Source organism: Solanum stenotomum, chromosome 3, assembly GCF_019186545.1.
Source record: "Solanum stenotomum isolate F172 chromosome 3, ASM1918654v1, whole genome shotgun sequence".
Taxonomy (NCBI): domain Eukaryota; kingdom Viridiplantae; phylum Streptophyta; class Magnoliopsida; order Solanales; family Solanaceae; genus Solanum; species Solanum stenotomum.
This window is the reverse complement of record NC_064284.1, coordinates 33964069-33981935: the sequence shown is the minus strand read 5'-3', so window position 1 is coordinate 33981935 and position 17867 is coordinate 33964069. Positions and strand designations below refer to the sequence as shown.

Below are 17867 nucleotides of genomic sequence, written 5' to 3'. Positions count from 1 at the left end.
TTTTAATTTTTATAGTGTATGATGCTCATTATTAAAAAAATTACTCCATGCTATTAAGTTTAATATATTTGTATTATTTAATAATTTTAATTTTTTAAATAAATTTTTAATTTTACGGAGACCTAGCTCAATACAAATTGTAAATAGTATTGCTACAAGTTTAAATGTCATTAGTGACGAAACATTTTATCTTCGAAACCTCAATTATTAGTGACGAACACATTATTTTGTATGTAAAAAGTAGTTTTTAGTGATGAAATATTATTTGATGGCAACGAAATACATAAATATTAGTGACAAAATGCATCGTCACTAATTAAACTAAGTAGTTAGTGACACATCATTTTCGTCGACTATAATAACCTATTTAGTGACAAAAGTATATCTTTACCTACAAATTTTAATAATTTTTATGATGAACAAATTTGTCATAAATACGAAGCATTTTGGGACACAAAATATTTTCGTAGTTAATACATTTGTATTTAGTGACGAAACACTAAATTGTCTCTGTATACATTTAGTGACTCGTGCTTTAGGGACGAATGACTGACGAATTATTTTTCGTCACAAAATTCTTTTTGTGACGAAATTTGAGTTTCTAGTGACAAAATTATTTGTTGCTAATCATCAAATTTGTTGTAGTGATAACAACAAAGCACGTATGACCATCACAACTTTCACCTCAATAAATATAGTCATATCACTGTAGTCTTTCACAATTCAATAACCACAAAAACACATCGTCATTCACTAATGACAAGAAACAAGATGAAGTGCAATGCCATAGAGTGATGCATGTATGTTCTTAGGATACACGTCTACTGTATTACAGTCCGGGACCCATAAGGGTCATATCTTTCCATGCATCAGATCGTTTGGCCCGACCCCTATTTCTCATGAATCTACCACGGATCATGTGGTTCGTCCCCTATTTCTCATAAATCTGCCACAGCCGTATGGTCCATCCCCTATTTCTCATTATTTGCACAAAGAATCATCATAACAATGTTATAGCACCAATGCAAATATATATGTTCAAATGTTCAATGAGATGATAATATTTTTCACAACAATAAATCCAACACGAACAGTCTTGACATAAATATCAAGAGTGAGTCAATACAACCTTCCAACCATTCATGGTACATCATTTATCACAATATCAACAAGATTCCTCTTTTATCCCACAACATCATGACTATAACGTATACGTCAATTAAAATACACAACTTATAGGAAATTCTTCACCAATTTTCATTACTTTTGATCACACATTGCTTACAAGGTTCAATATACATAACAAAGGGTCAAAATATCCATTTGCCTTAATAATGAAAATAATTAATCCGGTATATGAGCTTTCCCTCTCCAATGGGTCTCCAATTCAACATAATCTATACAAATATGGAATCACAATAAAAATTCAAGACTAACAACAACCATATCAATGATTTTGAAAACCGGGGTCAAATTGACCCAAAAATCCATTCCCAAGTACTAGGATTAAATCTAAAATTTTGTATGAAATCATGTTACCCAATGATTTTGGAACTCATTAGCGAAAACCACATCGAAAACTGAGTTGAAATCAATCTTATATCACCATTTCCCTTAAATCTCAACTTCTTGAGGAACTCACAAAGTTGTAGTTCAAAATTAGCTATTTAATGATAAAATTTTGAAGTAAATAATGTGTAATAAAGATGGGGAGTTAAAATTCGTTACCCAATCGAAAATTCTTGAAAAAAACCTTTTAAAAGCGCCTCCACCAAGCTCACTAGATTAAAAAATGGTGAAATAGAGATTAACCTCGATTTTGGAAAAACACATTTTTTAGGTCACAAATGTTCATCGTGATTGCGACCCCTAGGCCACGCGATCTCAATGAGCTAACGTGGTCAACTCATTATTTTGACCATCGCGATCGCAATCAGGACCCATGCGATTATATGGCTGAAAGTCTAACCCTACGCGATTGTGTCTGACTGCATGTGATCGTGACACACAACAAATGATCTGTATGCGATCGCGAGAGAGAGTCTCGCGATCTCAATGAACAAACTAACATGCACCAAAACTCAGCAATTCAACAAAAACCCATGAAAGTTACAATAAACTAACTTTAACTCAAAAATACCAAACTTCCCTCGGAAGCTCTAAAATTTAAACCAAGACCTTCCCTAGGCCTGCAATCATCAATTGAATCCAATGGAATCGTCGGAAATCCAATCCGAGCGTCCAAACTCTGAATGTTGACCAAAGTCAACCCTTGACTTAATTTCACTTAAACTTCCAACTCAGAGGCTCAATTCCACATAAAGACTCCAAAACTGAAAACGAAAACACTCGTCGACCAAATTTTGCAATCGAGAGTTGATGGAACGGACAAAATTCCATTCCGAGACTCGTAGCTCCAATTGTTACTAGCAATCACTTTTAAAAACTTCAACTTCAAAGCTCTAAAACTTTCAAAAATCACAACTTTTCAATAAAACCTTCAGAATGGACTTCATAAACAGATCAAACATGACTCCGGGCCATAATCAAGAGGGGTAAAACTATAATTTTTTTAAAATTTCCAAAAATGACCTTCAAGGTCATTAAATTATCCACCACTCAAAATCATGTTCCTCTCGAACATAAAGTAAAGGAAGGTACATGAAGCTCAAAAAAATTGAGGATATCAGGCACGCATTCCTCACTCTGTATCTAAGGCAACCTCTTCGATCAAACGATGCTTCTACTACACCTTTACAAAAAGCAATTTGTTGAGGAGATGCCCGTTTAGATTCTTGATCGTTAGGTTCGCAAGTTGAGGACCAAGGAGGTTGCATCAGTCAAGGTCTTATAGAGAAATCAATTTATTGAGGAATTTACTTGGGAGGCCGATGAAGATATGAAGAAGAGATACCCACATCTCTTTCCTTCCGGAGAAATTCCAAACCAAGGTATTAACACTTTGTAAAGTACTCTTTAAGTTGATGTGTTGAGTTTTGTTAATTGTATGTTGTGTGCTTGAGTTGGGGTGGTTAGATGCTTTCCACCCCTGTTCTACTTAGTGTGATCTTATTTGAGGATGAATGTTTCCAAGGGAGAGATATTGTATCACCTCGAACTTCCATCAGTTTTTAATTTTGGGTCAACTTCAGACCACCATATCTTTTAGTACATAAATAGTTAGGTGGTCCATGAGGTATCAAATCGAAGGTCTTTGATTTCTCTTTTCAACGCCACCAAGTTTGATAAATTTTGAGCTCCTAGTAAAAAGTTATGGCTGTTTGAGTGAAGCCTCTCTAGTTAAGATTTTTTCATTTGTTTGAGAAAGGGGTATTTTTGTCTTTTCCTTACCCCACTAGGCCTAAAACGTTTTTCTCACCCAAATAAGGGTCTAATCTGATTTAGTTTGAGAGAAGGGTTTCAAGAAGAGGAAAAGAGGGTTTTCAAGCGTTCATTTAAGGGTTGAGAAATTTCGCCAAGAATAAGTGTTCTTTCAAGGTATGTAAGCTTCTCATAGTGATGGACTTGTTCGTCCTCAAGCCAAACATGTAATTCTTCCATTAATTCATCCATGAGGTAGTTTATAATGAGATTCTTGAGTAGTTCTTGAGTTTTGCCCCATTCCTTAACAATGTAGGTTTTGAGTTCTTGAGGTGAGGGTATTGACAACGAGTGGTGTTTCTTGATAAAGTTGGGTGGAATTTTGATGATTTTGTGTGGGGTTTGTAAACCAAAAAGAGTTTAGAAGAAATCACTCGATTCTAGATGAATTAGGACCCAAAAAGTTGAAGAAAAACTCGTCAGATTTCTGGGCACAGGTGTGGGACGACGTGCCACCACTGTGCTAGGACTACTAGTCACTAGTTTGGGGACTGACGCGGCGCGCCAACAGTGCACCCCAAACACTGTCCAGTAGTTTTGTGGTTGGTGCCCCACGCCACTCAGTGCACCAGGTTTGCCAGGTTCTGTTCTTTTCTGTCATTCATTCCATATATGTTCTTTCAAATCGTGTCTATGTTCTCTTCTTAGTATGAACTCTTAAAGTCTTCATTAATCCTTGAGAGATCCTACATGTCATAATCACATGTCTTAATTCACATTTCAAATTAAAGTAAAGTTAAGAGGAAAGTCCAAGAGGTTTTTTGAGAACTCTTTTGCAATTAACTATAGTTTTGAACTAAATCTTGAGTAAATGAGTATGAGAATGAGAAGAGTTGTATTTCATCTTTCAAAATGAGTATAGGGGAACTAAGTATTCCTAAATGTAACACTTTACATTTTCGAAGAGAAAAAGAACGATTTCTAAATGAGTTATGAGTTCAAAGATGTTTTCAGAGCATTACCTCTTTTTAGAGGATCTTTTGAGCAATTACCTCGAATTTAGAAAGAGTTATGTTTTACACATTTGAGCATGAGTTATATATTTTTGGGAGTAGTATTGAGCACTGATATGGGGATGAGTTTAGACAACTCAAAATCCTCATAAAACATGTATGCCAGCATGGGTAAAAGATTAAACTTTTAGATGATTCCTTATTGCTTTTAAGCATAGCTTAGTGGATCCACTTAGTTGAGGTGTTCTATACCCCGACAAGGTATATGACAGTTTTGGCAGCGTGGACGAGACGTTGTATCATCACATAGCTCGTAGTGATGGTTGTCGGTTAAAAAATCTCTCAAATAAAAGAAAAAGTACATTATTGTATTTTTATACATCATTGAATTGATATCTATTGTTTTAAAAAGCTTTAAATGTTGCATCTCTTATTGATTGCTTTTGAATTTTTTTATCATGATAGAGACCCAACTAACAAAAGGTGTGTGCTCCATTAGCTTTTTGACATGTGGATAAGTAGGCCATTTATCTACTTTAAAGCAAAAATGCTACCACTAACAAGAGAGAGAAAATATATTTACATAATAAATTGAGTTGAACAAATATAAAAAAATGCAAGAGAAATAATACGTGCATTTACTGCTTTTCTTCTTTTTTAATTGTTAATATTATATTAATTTTGAGATTACATTGGATATATTATTTTTATTGTAGTTCATGTTAGTTTGAAGAATTTTTATAAACCTAGAACAAAAATAACAAAAGTAAAATAAATTTTATAATTAATCTCAATCCCATCAGAAATAATACATTTCACTAAATATATAATAATAAAATAAAAATGATTGTGGATCCACATTTTATACTTGTTGAAAAATTAAATTTTAAACTTTCTTTCCTAATATTTTTATAAAATCAAAGGATGGTAAATCAAAACTACATATTTTGACGTTCAAACTGAATCTGTAATTTTTTTATTTTAAAAAAAAAACATTTTTGTTGATGTTAGAAAAAAAGTTACACCAATGTAATAAAGATTAATTTTTCAGATCTTGATTTTCTCTCTAAATCTAGCCATCTTTAACTTAAATAAATCATTATTTAAATAAATTAACAAAAGAATAAAATAAATTAAACGTATTCCACAAAATTTTAAGTACTATTTTATAAAAAAATAATAATTAAAAGTAGAAAAGTAACTGCGATGAAAACAAAAATATAAATTATATTACGTAGAAAAGATACCATATCAAAATAAATTTGTCAAACCAACATATAACTACGTAACATATTCAATATAATCTCAAAACATTAAAACAAAGAAGAAGTAAACCCACGTTTTAATTTCTCTTGCATTTTTTTTATATATACGTTCAACTCAATTTATTGTGTAAATATACTTTCTCTTTCTTGTTAGTGGTAACATTATAACTTTAAAGTAGATAAATGACCCAGTTATCTATGTGTCAAAAAGTGAATAGAGTCTCACCCACCTTTTGTTGGTTGTGCCTCTACCATATTAAAATTTTTCATTGCTTTCATATTGAGTTGGGTTGAGGTGAGTATTTCTTCCAGCCTTGTCAGTCCAATCAACTATTGCTTTCAGTTTTCCCCTTACATGCTCGTACATTCAATGTACTGACGTCATTCGATCTACATCTTTTTATGATGCAAATACAAGTGTTTAGGGTCATCAACAAGCGCTTCATTGATACCATTTGCATTCCAGTTAGCTTTGGTGAGCCTCCTTGCTATCCAAGGGTTCCACATTTATATTTCAGTTTTGTTAACATGTCGTGGGTCTTGTCCCGATATCTCTCGTAGTATTTAGAGGCTTCATAGACATTAGTAGTTGATGAGTCTTTCACTATTTCTTTTGTGATGTTTCGAGACTTGGAGTCAAATCGTGTATGTTTAACTAAGCATTTCCAGACATGTTTGAGTTGAGTTATTGTTGACACATTATGAGTTAATTTTGGTAATTGGAATCCCCATTTTATTTGAGTAAGTCTTTCGCATAGTAGTCAGCCAGGCCAAGCATTCGCCTAAGGACCATCGATGGTTCTCGAGTGTCGGCCATGTTCAAGATGTAGGTTTGAGGCGTGACAAAAATTATTAGTTTGAATTCCATTGACAAGGACAACGATGTTGGAAGTGCTAATACAATTCATAATAAAATTAGTAACTTTAGGAGGAAATTTAAAGTGGAGAAGGATTCGATACACAAATGACCATTCAAGTCGATCAAAAGCTTTCTCAAGATAATTTTTTAATATAAGACGTCCTTCCTTACTCTTGGTCCGTTTGAGATAAGATATAAGTCCTTGAATTAGGATGACATTATCACAAGCCCTACGTCATTTGAGGAAACTAGTTTGATAAGGGACTTAAGATTGACCAAGTTTTTTTTTTTTTTTTTTTTTTTGATTTGCATTTAGAGATAAAATACGAAAATGTTTAAATCAATATAAATATATTATATCGATATTTAATTTATTTTTTATTCATATATATATATATATATATATATATATATATATATATAATATCAATTAAAATTTTGAATATGTATATTTAATTTAATAATAATAAAAATTTAATTAAAATTTTTATAATAAATATGTAAAATAATTTCTTTATAAAATAATCTTAATATTAAAAATTACATTAATAATTATCATTTTTCGTAATTTGATCCTCAATTTTTTTTTTAAAAAAACTAGTGAAACACAATATGCTTATAAAAACAAGTTTTTGATGAGCTAGTGGATATGGTGAAGGGGGATGTTCATCCGTCAAGATCCAGCTATGGCAAATCACAATTGACCCACCAAAATATCTCTGAGTTTCAAATTTTTGCTATGTGGGGAGCTGTTACCCAGAAAAAATAATGCTCAAAGCTATACAGATTGTGGGTTCATCTTCTGGGTTTGTTTCCTATAGATTCAGAAAGCCTCAACCCAATTCTGCCTTCTCCTTAATTTCAAGAAAATCCATTCTCATAACATCTGAAACTTTGTTATTGCCGGCTTCTCAACTACATAGTCACAAGTCCTGTTTTAGAGATTTTCGAATGTCTTCTACTCATTCAAAGTCATCCTCTTCTTCATCTGTTGCAATCCAGTCAACTGTAAGTTGTTGTTGTTACAACTGTGCACTTCTTTTGATATTTTTTTGATTTACTGAAATTGTTGGCTTTAAAGTGTTTGATTGTGTGATTTCTGGTCCCATTTTGCTTGACTGATTGTTCTTTATATGTGGAGTTGCATTTTGGAATGGGATTAGATTACTTGAAATAAAACAATTTGTTTGGGTAGGTATGAATCAATTAGCTCTTTCACCTCTAACACAAATAACATAGGTGCGTTAGTGGGTGAAGAAGATAGTTTAATTCATAGGACAATTAGAAAGCCACCTATCTAGACTTTGATCTTGATGATGCCCTCTGGGATTGGAAATCCCACCCCATCAGCTTTTATTTGATGGATTTCTCTTTTTAGGCTAGCTATCTCAATCTTGTTTACTTTATAGTTTCTCCACATTGTTGCTTAATAATTGTTAAATTAGGTCTTAGGCCTAACTCACACCCCAAAAGCTAGCTCAAAGATTGTCCAAGCCTTAAAAGGAGTCCACCCATCTCATTAACCATCAATGTGAGACTTTTGTCATTCTTTAACACTCCACCTCACGCCCAGTGCTTAGCATCTGGTGCGTGGACAATTCTGATTTTGGGGGCCCCAACATTGGGTGAGATGGTCCTGCTTTGATACCATGTTAAATTAGGTCTTAGGCCTAATTCATACCCCAAAAGCTAACTCAAAGGGAGGAAGATTGCCCAAGCCTTATAAGGAGTCCACCCATCTCATTAACCACCAATGTGAGACTTTTGTCATTCTTTAACAATAATCAAGTGCCTACTTTGATTTGTTGCTCAAACATTACCAAATGTAAGCCGGATATCAAATCTTCAATCTATATCTGCTTTATCTTCTGCTCCCTTCGAGCAAAACTAGACATCCTAGGTCCAGATAGCCATATACTCTGCTGTAAAAAGCCTTTGAAAACATTGATGCAAACAACCATGTAATCTGTCCTTCAACTTTTGTCTCTTGGAAGTAGTAAGCATCACCTTTCCACCCATGTATTAATTTTTATATGATACACCTCTTGCTTGCCTGATTCAGGCCCCTCACATTCCATGATACTATGGTGACTGTCATTGGTCACATGTTATATTGTAACCCCCCCTGCTTCTTGTGCCATTGCTTCCACACTCATGGCTCTTCAGTTCTTGGGATCCCTTTACTGCCAGAGTCATTTCCATGCACTTCTCTTCCTTATCCACTTCTTTTGCCTCATGCTATCTATCTTTATAAATAGTATCGTTGCTTCCTCTTTGCACCCCTTGATATCTATACCGAACTCTTTGGAGAATTTGATGATGTTCTGATGTATCCATGTAGGGATATCAAAGTCTGGATTTTCTCTTCCCCCCTGGGCTATGTTGGTTTAAAGGTATTGCATCTTCAATTGTTGTCAAGCTGGAATTGTTTTCTTCACTTCTCAGCATAGCAGATTCTTGCATGCCACTATCTTCTCAAGGTTGAGGGATTTCAGAAATTTCTGGATTCTTTACCATCACTTCCTCTTCTTCACTCTTTTCATGAGTTGGAAATATTGGCTTCAAGTTCGACTGATATTGAGTCAATTAAATGAGAGGAAACTTTTCCTTCTAATCATAGGCCTGTTTCTCTTGATTGGGGTGGAAAGTAGGACCTCAGCCATGCATGCCTTGTCACGTGCTGGGACAGCTGGCCAGTTCAAAATTTCAGGGTCATGGGAGGAACCCACGTGCCCTGCCACCTCTGTAAAGCCTAAAAGGCTTTCATCTTCTAGTCCACCAGTTCCTTCATCAGACCTCTGGATCTTTGGATGTTCTTTGCTGCCTGCACCGTAAACCAACCTTGTTGGCGTCACAACCCAGATTGGGACTTTGAAGGTTAAATGTTCATGTACCAGCTCCACCGAGTTCGGAACAGAGTCGCTGTCTCCTCTCACCTTCATCCTTGCCCAATTGAGGTGGTTTTGTAACTCTGTTTCTTCTTCAGTTCTAATCCAGCCTCAGCATAAGTTTCCTATCTCATGGAAAATTTTCTGGGACCAAAGTTGGAGGGGCAAGCCTATTACTCTGATCCAGACCTGGTTCGGCCTATCATGGATGAAAGTCGATGCCAGCGACCACCATTGTAGGTTGAACTTGTCGGATTTCCAGAACCACTTCCCTCTTACAATGTGGTCTGCAGCTGGTTCGTTGGGAAACTCAAAGTGGAAACGGTTGCGCCCCAAATCGTAGATGTTGTTCCATGCTTGTGCTTCCAAGTGCTTGCCACCCACCGTCAAATCTCTGATAGAGAGGCATATGGAATCTCCTCTGGGAGACATCCAACCATGCTTTTTGCTAGTAGTTCATTTTGATTTGTTTTTGTCGCATCTGTAATAACGATCGATTTCCCTTTTTGTTGAATCTTTGTAGCATTTATTCTCTTGTAGACCATTTATTGTTTCTGACAGTGTGGATATAAGAGACCCTCTTCTGTTTTCCTGTGCCACATCTTAACTTCCTTCTGGGCCTTAGCATTTATGAATTCGTTATTTTGGTAGCTATGTCTATCCATCCTGTGTTTTAGCGACTACTCGGGGATGATGGTGACAACTCTTCTCTTACCCTGCATATTTAAAATGCTAACGTATCGACCATATTTGTTATAATTCCTCGAGCAGAAGAACTCTGTGAACAAGTCCCGAAACTTCCATCTACGGACTAAATTCCCCTATGCTTCTTTAAGAGAGAATGCTTGCCACTCCATCGTCTTCTAGATAATACTCATCGTGGTCATCATGTTACGACCTCATTCTACCTAGTCTTACCATGTTTCAGCCCTAGAAACTACTCTGGTAATATTGTAAGATTGAATCCTACTGCAAAATAAATGGTATTGTCCCCCATGGCTGTAACAAAAAAAGAAAGGTTGGAAAGGAGTGGGGTTGAGGGAGGTTCTAGCAATGCAAGATCGCCGGAAAAGGGATTTTAGGGGCCCAGGAGGGACCAGTAAAAGTTTACCTTGGGTAATGTGCCTGGGAGCATTCTGACTGGAAGTGATTTAATCTATTTACTGATCCCTTTTATTGTCAATATGTCATTAGAAAATATTATAAAGCAACAAGCTTACATTTTCCCAAAAAGTCCTGCAAAAACTTTGGTGTAAATATACTATCTGATGAAAAATACCTTGTCACATCCTAACATCAACCTAGTGGTCAAAACATGCATACTTGTCCAAAATGGAAGGCAATATGCAATCAGAAATAAATGGAAGTGGCTTCTTATTGCGCATAGCATTCTTCTAAATGCTAGCATGCCTATGATTCTAGGTATCTGATATATAATTGGCTGTCCAAGTTGAAATAACCAAGATCTGTTATGAACTGAGGCATTCAGCTGGAGTTTCTCTCTCCTCTTCTCTTCAGCCTCATCTTGTGTTTCTCTTCCTATAAACATTTTTTGCATGCCAGTTGTGAAGAATAATGAACCTTGAGCTTGTCAACCCAAAAGGTTAGCTTACATGTGAGGATTTCCCAACATCATATAAGGACATGAAAACTCATTTCTTCAATCAACATGGACACCCTAACACCCCACCCTGCACATCCGAGGGCTGGACATTTGAAGTATGACTAAAATTACATGGGGGTCCAACATTATGTAAACCAAGTATAGGAATGAGTCAGATGCTAATACCATTTGAAGGAAAATGAACTTGGGCATAACTCAACTCCAAAAGCTAGTTCATGAGGTGAGACTTGCCCAACATCATGTAAGGTTTTAACAACCCCTCTCTCAACTAATGTGAGACACTCTTTAACACCAGCCAATTTTTTTAAAATTTACCTATATGTTATTTAAATAGATCTGAGAGCATTTTGTGTTTCATAAATTGTTCAAGTTCCTTTATCTTTTCCTTGATCAATTTCAGTTCAAAGATTCTGCAGGGAAACATTCGCAAGATCAACTTCTGCCAGTTTTGTGGGGGACCAAATAAGCATGAGATACCTGATGGTGAAGAAAAGGTGAGAGCTATCTGCACTCGTTGTGGGAAGATTACCTATGAGAATCCAAAAATGGTAAGATTTTCATTAAGCTTCACTGTCTGAATTTCCGCTTGTATTTTCAAATCAAATGCAAACTAATCATTTTATTACTTCTTGCAGTCGTAATGATCACATTATTTTTCCTTTGTCTTTTCATTGCCTACATGTTTGGTGGTTAAATTTCAGTATTGATGGTTAAATCTGGGAATATTTATTTTTGTTTAGAACCAGTTTATAATCACCCAGCCAAATCAATTTGGTGACCATGGTTCAATTATAAAGTCTATGGTTTGAATTTGTTTATTATTTTATTTTTGGTTTCAATATGAGGGACAGTTTCAAATATGTATACACCTAATCATATCCAAAGGTGTAGTATAGTGGTCATTGAGGTGAGTGCAAATCTTAGAGATCAGGGTTCAAATCCCCGTTGAGACAAGAAAAACACTAGATTATTTCTTCTCTATCCGCCTAAGATTTGGAAGTGTGCCACATAATCTACTATGCTTCTTTTCATGTCGTTCCACTAGTAGACCTCTTTAAGGTCATGGCTTGTCTTTGTGGAACCAGGATGAATAGAATACCATGGGCAAGGTGCTTCACTCATAATCTTCTCTTGAAGCCCTTCATACTGGGAACACATAAGTTACCTTCTTCAAAAAAAATAATATTGGGAACACATAATCTATCTTGGCACCTTAAGGTGCCATCTCTTGCGAGCTCAAATCCCGTGACTCTATGTTGACGGAACCCCCTTTATACTGAAGTAACAAGGGGACATCACACTTCTTCTCTTTCACTGTTGTCGTTAAGAATGACTTTGTAGTATACTGGACAACTACTTCACCATCTTCAGAGTCCATGAGTCGGACTCCTAAGCTTGCTAATCTGTTAATGTCTTTGACTGCCTGTTTCTTTTCTGCTGGCAAATGTGCTAGACTCCCCATATACAGTTGGCTATAGGTGATTTGATAAATTTGATTGGCAATAATTTGTTTGTTTATTCTAGTCTCCCCCTACTTTTGCTCTCATGAATCTAAGATTGTAATTACCTTTTGGTGTTGAGTCTTCTTGTATATATTCAAATGGTTGCCTCTTCAAAAAAAGAAGAGGTTTTGGCCTTACATACCTTGATTCCAATCATTAGTGTATTACCATGATCAATTACTCCTTTGCAGCTTCAATCTACCAGAATGATGATAATAACACTAATATAAGCAGCAAATCAAGAAGCTCGGCCAATTACACAGTTTGACAAACATTTGACAAGCGACAAGCTCACAAAGTTCTCAATTTATGACATTCTTCATACTTAAGCTTTCTTGTCAAAATCAACAGCTCAACCGCCTGCTACGAGACCTTCAAATCTCCCTCCAACCATATAACAACCAAAACAACCCTGCACACATATCAATTACTACAAATTAGTTTATTGAAAAGGGAAAAACTCGGGCTCACGGCTTCTGATCACCATCCCGTGAGTCGAGCTTGTAAACTATACTCTAAAGGCCATTAGAATCTCTTATATGTTGGTAGAAGAATATTCATACCTCACTTTGAAGAAATCCAAGTTCCTTCTACTTGAGTTCATCAAAGAACATACTGAACCTTCGAGAAAACAACACGGGTAAGGATAATTCATGAGCTAGGATGAAGAATTTCACTTGATTCCTTGGAAAATTCACTTACCTTGAACTTAGGTGGTGTGGAGGACAAAATCTCTTTAGAGACAGTCCAAAATGTGAAAGAACAAATGCCAAATGAAATCCCTAAGCCCCAATTTATTAAACAAGAGTTTTGGGCTTTTGGCTGCCATGCGTCCCACATGCAATTTGCGCAGGTCCGTAGTAAAACATGCACAACTTTTGTAATGAAGTCAGGTTGACGAGCGGTTTGTTTCGTGGGAAACTAGATTCAAACACCTCTAATTTGATATAATGATCATCACATAAATCCTCATTGTCTAGGAGATATACTCTTTCAAAGTTGACCTTTTCGCGGCACGTAAATGATAAACCATTCGTAGTTGCGTTTGGCTTAACTTAAAACATTAAATCTCTTATGAATCTGTAACCTTGCAACACTATAATATACTGACCCTTAACTTATATACTCATTCTTGACCTTATAATCCCGTGGTTGGACCAATTCGTCGATGTTAGACTAGTCGTACTTGAACTTAAAGGCACAGGGTATAACAGTTAACCCTGAGTATGTACTAGTGGGAGATAGTAGGTATCTGGTGGAATAGTCGAGGTGCGTGCAAATTGGACTTTACCATCATTATAAACAGATAATATACCTAACTGCACCTAGTAATCAATATAGAACGTATGGCAAGATGCTGCAGTGCAGCACAAGTTTTTGCTTGGTCTTTGTAATTCTGATGTTAAAGAGACTATCCAGACCCTGTATTGTTTTATTTTGTATTTTGGATTAATAGTTTGGGAGCTTGCTAAACTTCAGGTCGTTTTTTCATGGGCAAACAGTTATGGTTATTTTACCCATTTGAGCTGCACACCTCCAGGAGGATGCTCAAGCCGCTCTCCGAGAGCAGCCCTCCACGGAAATCTTAGTGATTTTAGTTGTTCACTAATATGAACCTCATGGAGTATAGTTGTTCTAATTGTAAACTTTGGGGGCATAAGACCAAAATTACTCTTTCATAGTAGCCACATGAATTAACATTGTTCTTTCTTCTGTTGTTGGTATTATTATTCATTTGTGCAACACGCATCAAGCCCGGAGCTTTCTCCTGCTTCTTACTAAGGGGGTAATATTTGTAACTGTTTGTTCTCAACTACAGGTTGTTGGTTGCCTTATTGAGCATGATAAGAAGATATTAATGTGCAGGCGGAAAATTCACCCATCATATGGACTTTGGTATGTGTCTGCCAACAGAGTTTAGTGAGAAGGGAGGACTTTCACTCACAACCTCCTAAGGAAGTTGTCTATTAATTCCCAGCATTCAGAAATGTAGAGAGTACTGAAGTAATTCGAATTCTAGTATAGTAAAGTTTTTCAAATAATGTTGTACTGGTAGGACGCTCCCAGCTGGCTATATGGAGATTGGTGAATCTGCTGCTGAGGGAGCAATTAGGGAAACCTGGGAAGAGGCAAATGCAGAAGTAGAGGTTCAATCACTTTTTGCTCAATTGGACATCCCTCTTATAGGCCAAGTTAGTATAAATTCTTGAAGATGGTATTCACCTACTATGAATTATGTCCGATATTTGATGATAATTATTTTTTCCTCCTCTTTGCAGACGTACATGATTTTTTTGGCGAAACTGAAAAATCCTCACTTTTCACCGGGTCCAGAATCATCAGAATGTCAGCTTTTTGAACTTGATGATATTCCTTATGATTCTTTAGCATTTTCATCAATGCTAGTAACCTTGAATCTGGTAAATTTTTATGCTACATGGTTAAATATTTAACTTTATAGAACATATATGTATGTTCTGTGTATATATGTGTGTTCATTTGCTTGCTTGCTCTAAATTTAAATTATTTTATCTCTCTTATTTCATGTCATTGTAGTACATAGAAGATATTAAAGTTGGAAGACCGAAGTTTCATTATGGCGTCATTAACAAGAGGTATTTTGGTCACCCCATATTATAGTCTTCACTTAGTTCTAAGATCCTCTGTGAATCTTTAGTAATTTGTTGTTATGTTGCTAAAACTCTTCAAAATGATTGCCTCACCCGTATCGACACAACATGGATGTGAGTGTGGGTGTGAGATCCACATAGGATTTGGTCAACTTACCTTGGCTACTTTGACTACATCTATGGGCGAGAAGTATAGATTAATTGGGTATTTGGTTTGTAATTTGGGTTTATGTCATATGCATATAGTTATATATGGTATGAGCATGTTTTGCCATTATATCTTATTCTTATGAATAAAATATTACTCCCACTATCCCAATTTATGTGGAATCCTTTACTTTTTAGGCGGTCCAAAAAGGAATATGACCTTTCTGTAATTAGAAATAACCTAACTTCAAAATTTTCCTTGTACCCTGATGAAGTGATTTATAGTCAACAAATGTCTCAGGTTTGTTTTAGACCATATATTTCAAAAGTCTTTATTTTTTTCTTGAACTTTGTGCCAAGCCAAACGGTGCCACATAAATTGGGACGGAGGGAGTAGATGCTTATAAAGAATCTTTTATGAGTTTTAGTTCACTAGCTTTGATTAATTGAGATATATACTTGTATGTTATAATATACATTTATTGGCCATATCCTAACACCCATATCTGCACTCGGATACATACCCCCAAATCCTAAAATTTATGTGATGGGGAATTTGACCTTGAGATCCACACTTGTATTGTATTTCTGCACTTGAGTCCAAGCAACTTAGGTCTATTGTTCTAAGTATGCTAGATATGTCCTATTTAAACGTGTATGACAATAGAACGGAGAGCACTTTCGATTTGAATAGTATTTATAGCTCAACCAATAAGATGAAATGTCATTTGTTTGAAGAAGTAACTAATAGGAGAAATCCCAAACTGTGAATGTTCTTTTTATTTGCTGAGCTGCATAGGTGCTGTATCTTTCTTTCTTATATTTGGTCACTGGAGTGTTGGCTAAAACCTGTCTGTATATTTCTCATTTTTCTGGAGAGGCTCCACTATCAGTCTTCTGGTTTTTAGCAAGCTGTGTATTGTAGGTATACTCGACCATCTTGTCTTTAAATATCCTTTGACTGGAAAAGAGAGAAGATCCTCTAATAGTAACTTGATTAACGTTAGTACTATGAGTATGCTTTGCACTGGTGATGGTTGTGCATTTTTACGCTTGCCCTTCAAATTTATTTCTCAATTCCTTGGCCTTAAAATTATTTTCTCACTTCGTTGAGCTTCAGATTAAGTTCTCTGAAATTGCAATTTAATTTTTCTGTTTGGCTTTCTTTGCAAGACTAGCCCCAACTCTATGGAGCCACATTTGGCCCCTCTTCCTATCCTAATCTTTGGTGAAGCTTAAATTAGTGTAGAGTAGTTAGCTGTCTCCGTCTATTAAAAACAGTGGCAAGTTCATGTTTCCATTTCTTTTTAGCTCCTTGGATTGGGATGACTTAAGCTGGTAAGGTACCCATTTGTTTCTTCTAACATTTATTAGAACTCTGGTTGTGATGAGCACCCAAGAGTGCAACCCAGCTGTCAATGAGGTGGGAGAAAACCTTGGAGACCAGGGGTCAAATCCTAACAAAGACAAATAAGGCTAGTTCATTTCCCCTTGTCTTTCTAACCTAGGTTGACAGAGTTACTCGATACCTATGCTGGTGGGAGGACAGGTACTGGTGGAATAATTGAGGTGCACACAAGTTGGCTCCGATACAACTACTATCCCCCCAAAAGGATTGGATTGACATGCATGCGCAGGCTGGCTCAAACACCACTATTATCCAAAAATATAAGCAAATTGGATTGACATGCATTGCGTTGTATATAACCCTATCTCTCAGTGGAATAATATGTATCTGTCGGATATAGGGTAACACGTTTCGACCTTGGAGTAAATGTCTCAAACAATTTGACTTTCAAGTTGAGATACATGTTATTACTCCCCCATTATTCAGTTCTTTTTAAATACTCCCTCTGTCCAACAATACTTGTCCACTATTGACTTTGTACACTTCTTAAGGGATAATTTTACTACATCATCCTTTGAATATAATAAATACAAAATGACTATAATTAATGATAAGGGTAAATTAGGAACTAAGTGTAAAATTATCCATTGATTTCATAAAGTGGACAAATATTGTTAAACATCCCAAAATAGTATAGTGGACAACTATTGTTGGACAGAGGGAGTATTAACTTATTTTCCCATTTCTGATGCTGGACTTAAAGGGTTGAGCTTTTGCTGAAAACTAGGATGTTTGAGAGTTAAAGCCTAAAATAGTTAGACCTGGAAAGGTGTATCTGGCTGTTGGTGCTTGAAAGTTGAAACTGCACTACACTATGGCTCTTGGCTTTTTTTCTGCCAAGAGCTTTTCTTTAAACTGTATTTCCTTATTCTTTTCCATTGCTTTTGTTTTTCCAGGCCTGGAACAAGCCCTTCTGAAATCCATGCTTACACACTGGATTTTCATATGCAATCCTGAGAAGCAGATACATTATTTTCTGGCACCAGAACGCGGTTGGTATGTTCATCACGATAGAAAGAGCTCCGGCGTTTTCATCAAAGCTTTAGTTGTGTACTTGTGGTGATAGTTCCATTCTTTCTAATCAATCATCTAGTAGTAAAAGTCTTCCTGATTTGAGTTGTTCAAAATTGACTTATGATGGGTGCAGACTGAAGCTTAAAAGATGGGACACATCCACATTGAATTCATTATAAGATTTACATCAATTGTG

General features: G+C 35.8%; 1 protein-coding gene across 6 annotated transcripts; it reads left to right on the top strand.

The window, feature by feature from the left end:
* The first annotated feature begins 7036 nt into the window (after positions 1–7036).
* On the top strand, positions 7037–17867 carry LOC125859727 (nudix hydrolase 23, chloroplastic). 6 transcript variants are annotated; one of them, XM_049539538.1, is made up of 7 exons: positions 7037–7466; positions 11387–11518; positions 14292–14368; positions 14529–14664; positions 14752–14892; positions 15029–15087; positions 17554–17867. In XM_049539538.1, the coding sequence occupies exons 1-7, from the start codon at positions 7227–7229 to the stop codon at positions 17612–17614; spliced, it is 846 nt and encodes a 281-aa protein (XP_049395495.1). In that variant the 5' UTR covers positions 7037–7226; the 3' UTR covers positions 17615–17867. The 6 variants fall into 6 exon arrangements, with proteins under 6 accessions (XP_049395495.1, XP_049395493.1, XP_049395496.1 ...); XM_049539536.1 differs by lacking the exon at positions 17554–17867 and adding an exon at positions 16624–16738 and having other exon boundaries at positions 7051–7466; XM_049539539.1 differs by lacking the exon at positions 17554–17867 and adding an exon at positions 16624–16763 and having other exon boundaries at positions 7097–7466; positions 11378–11464.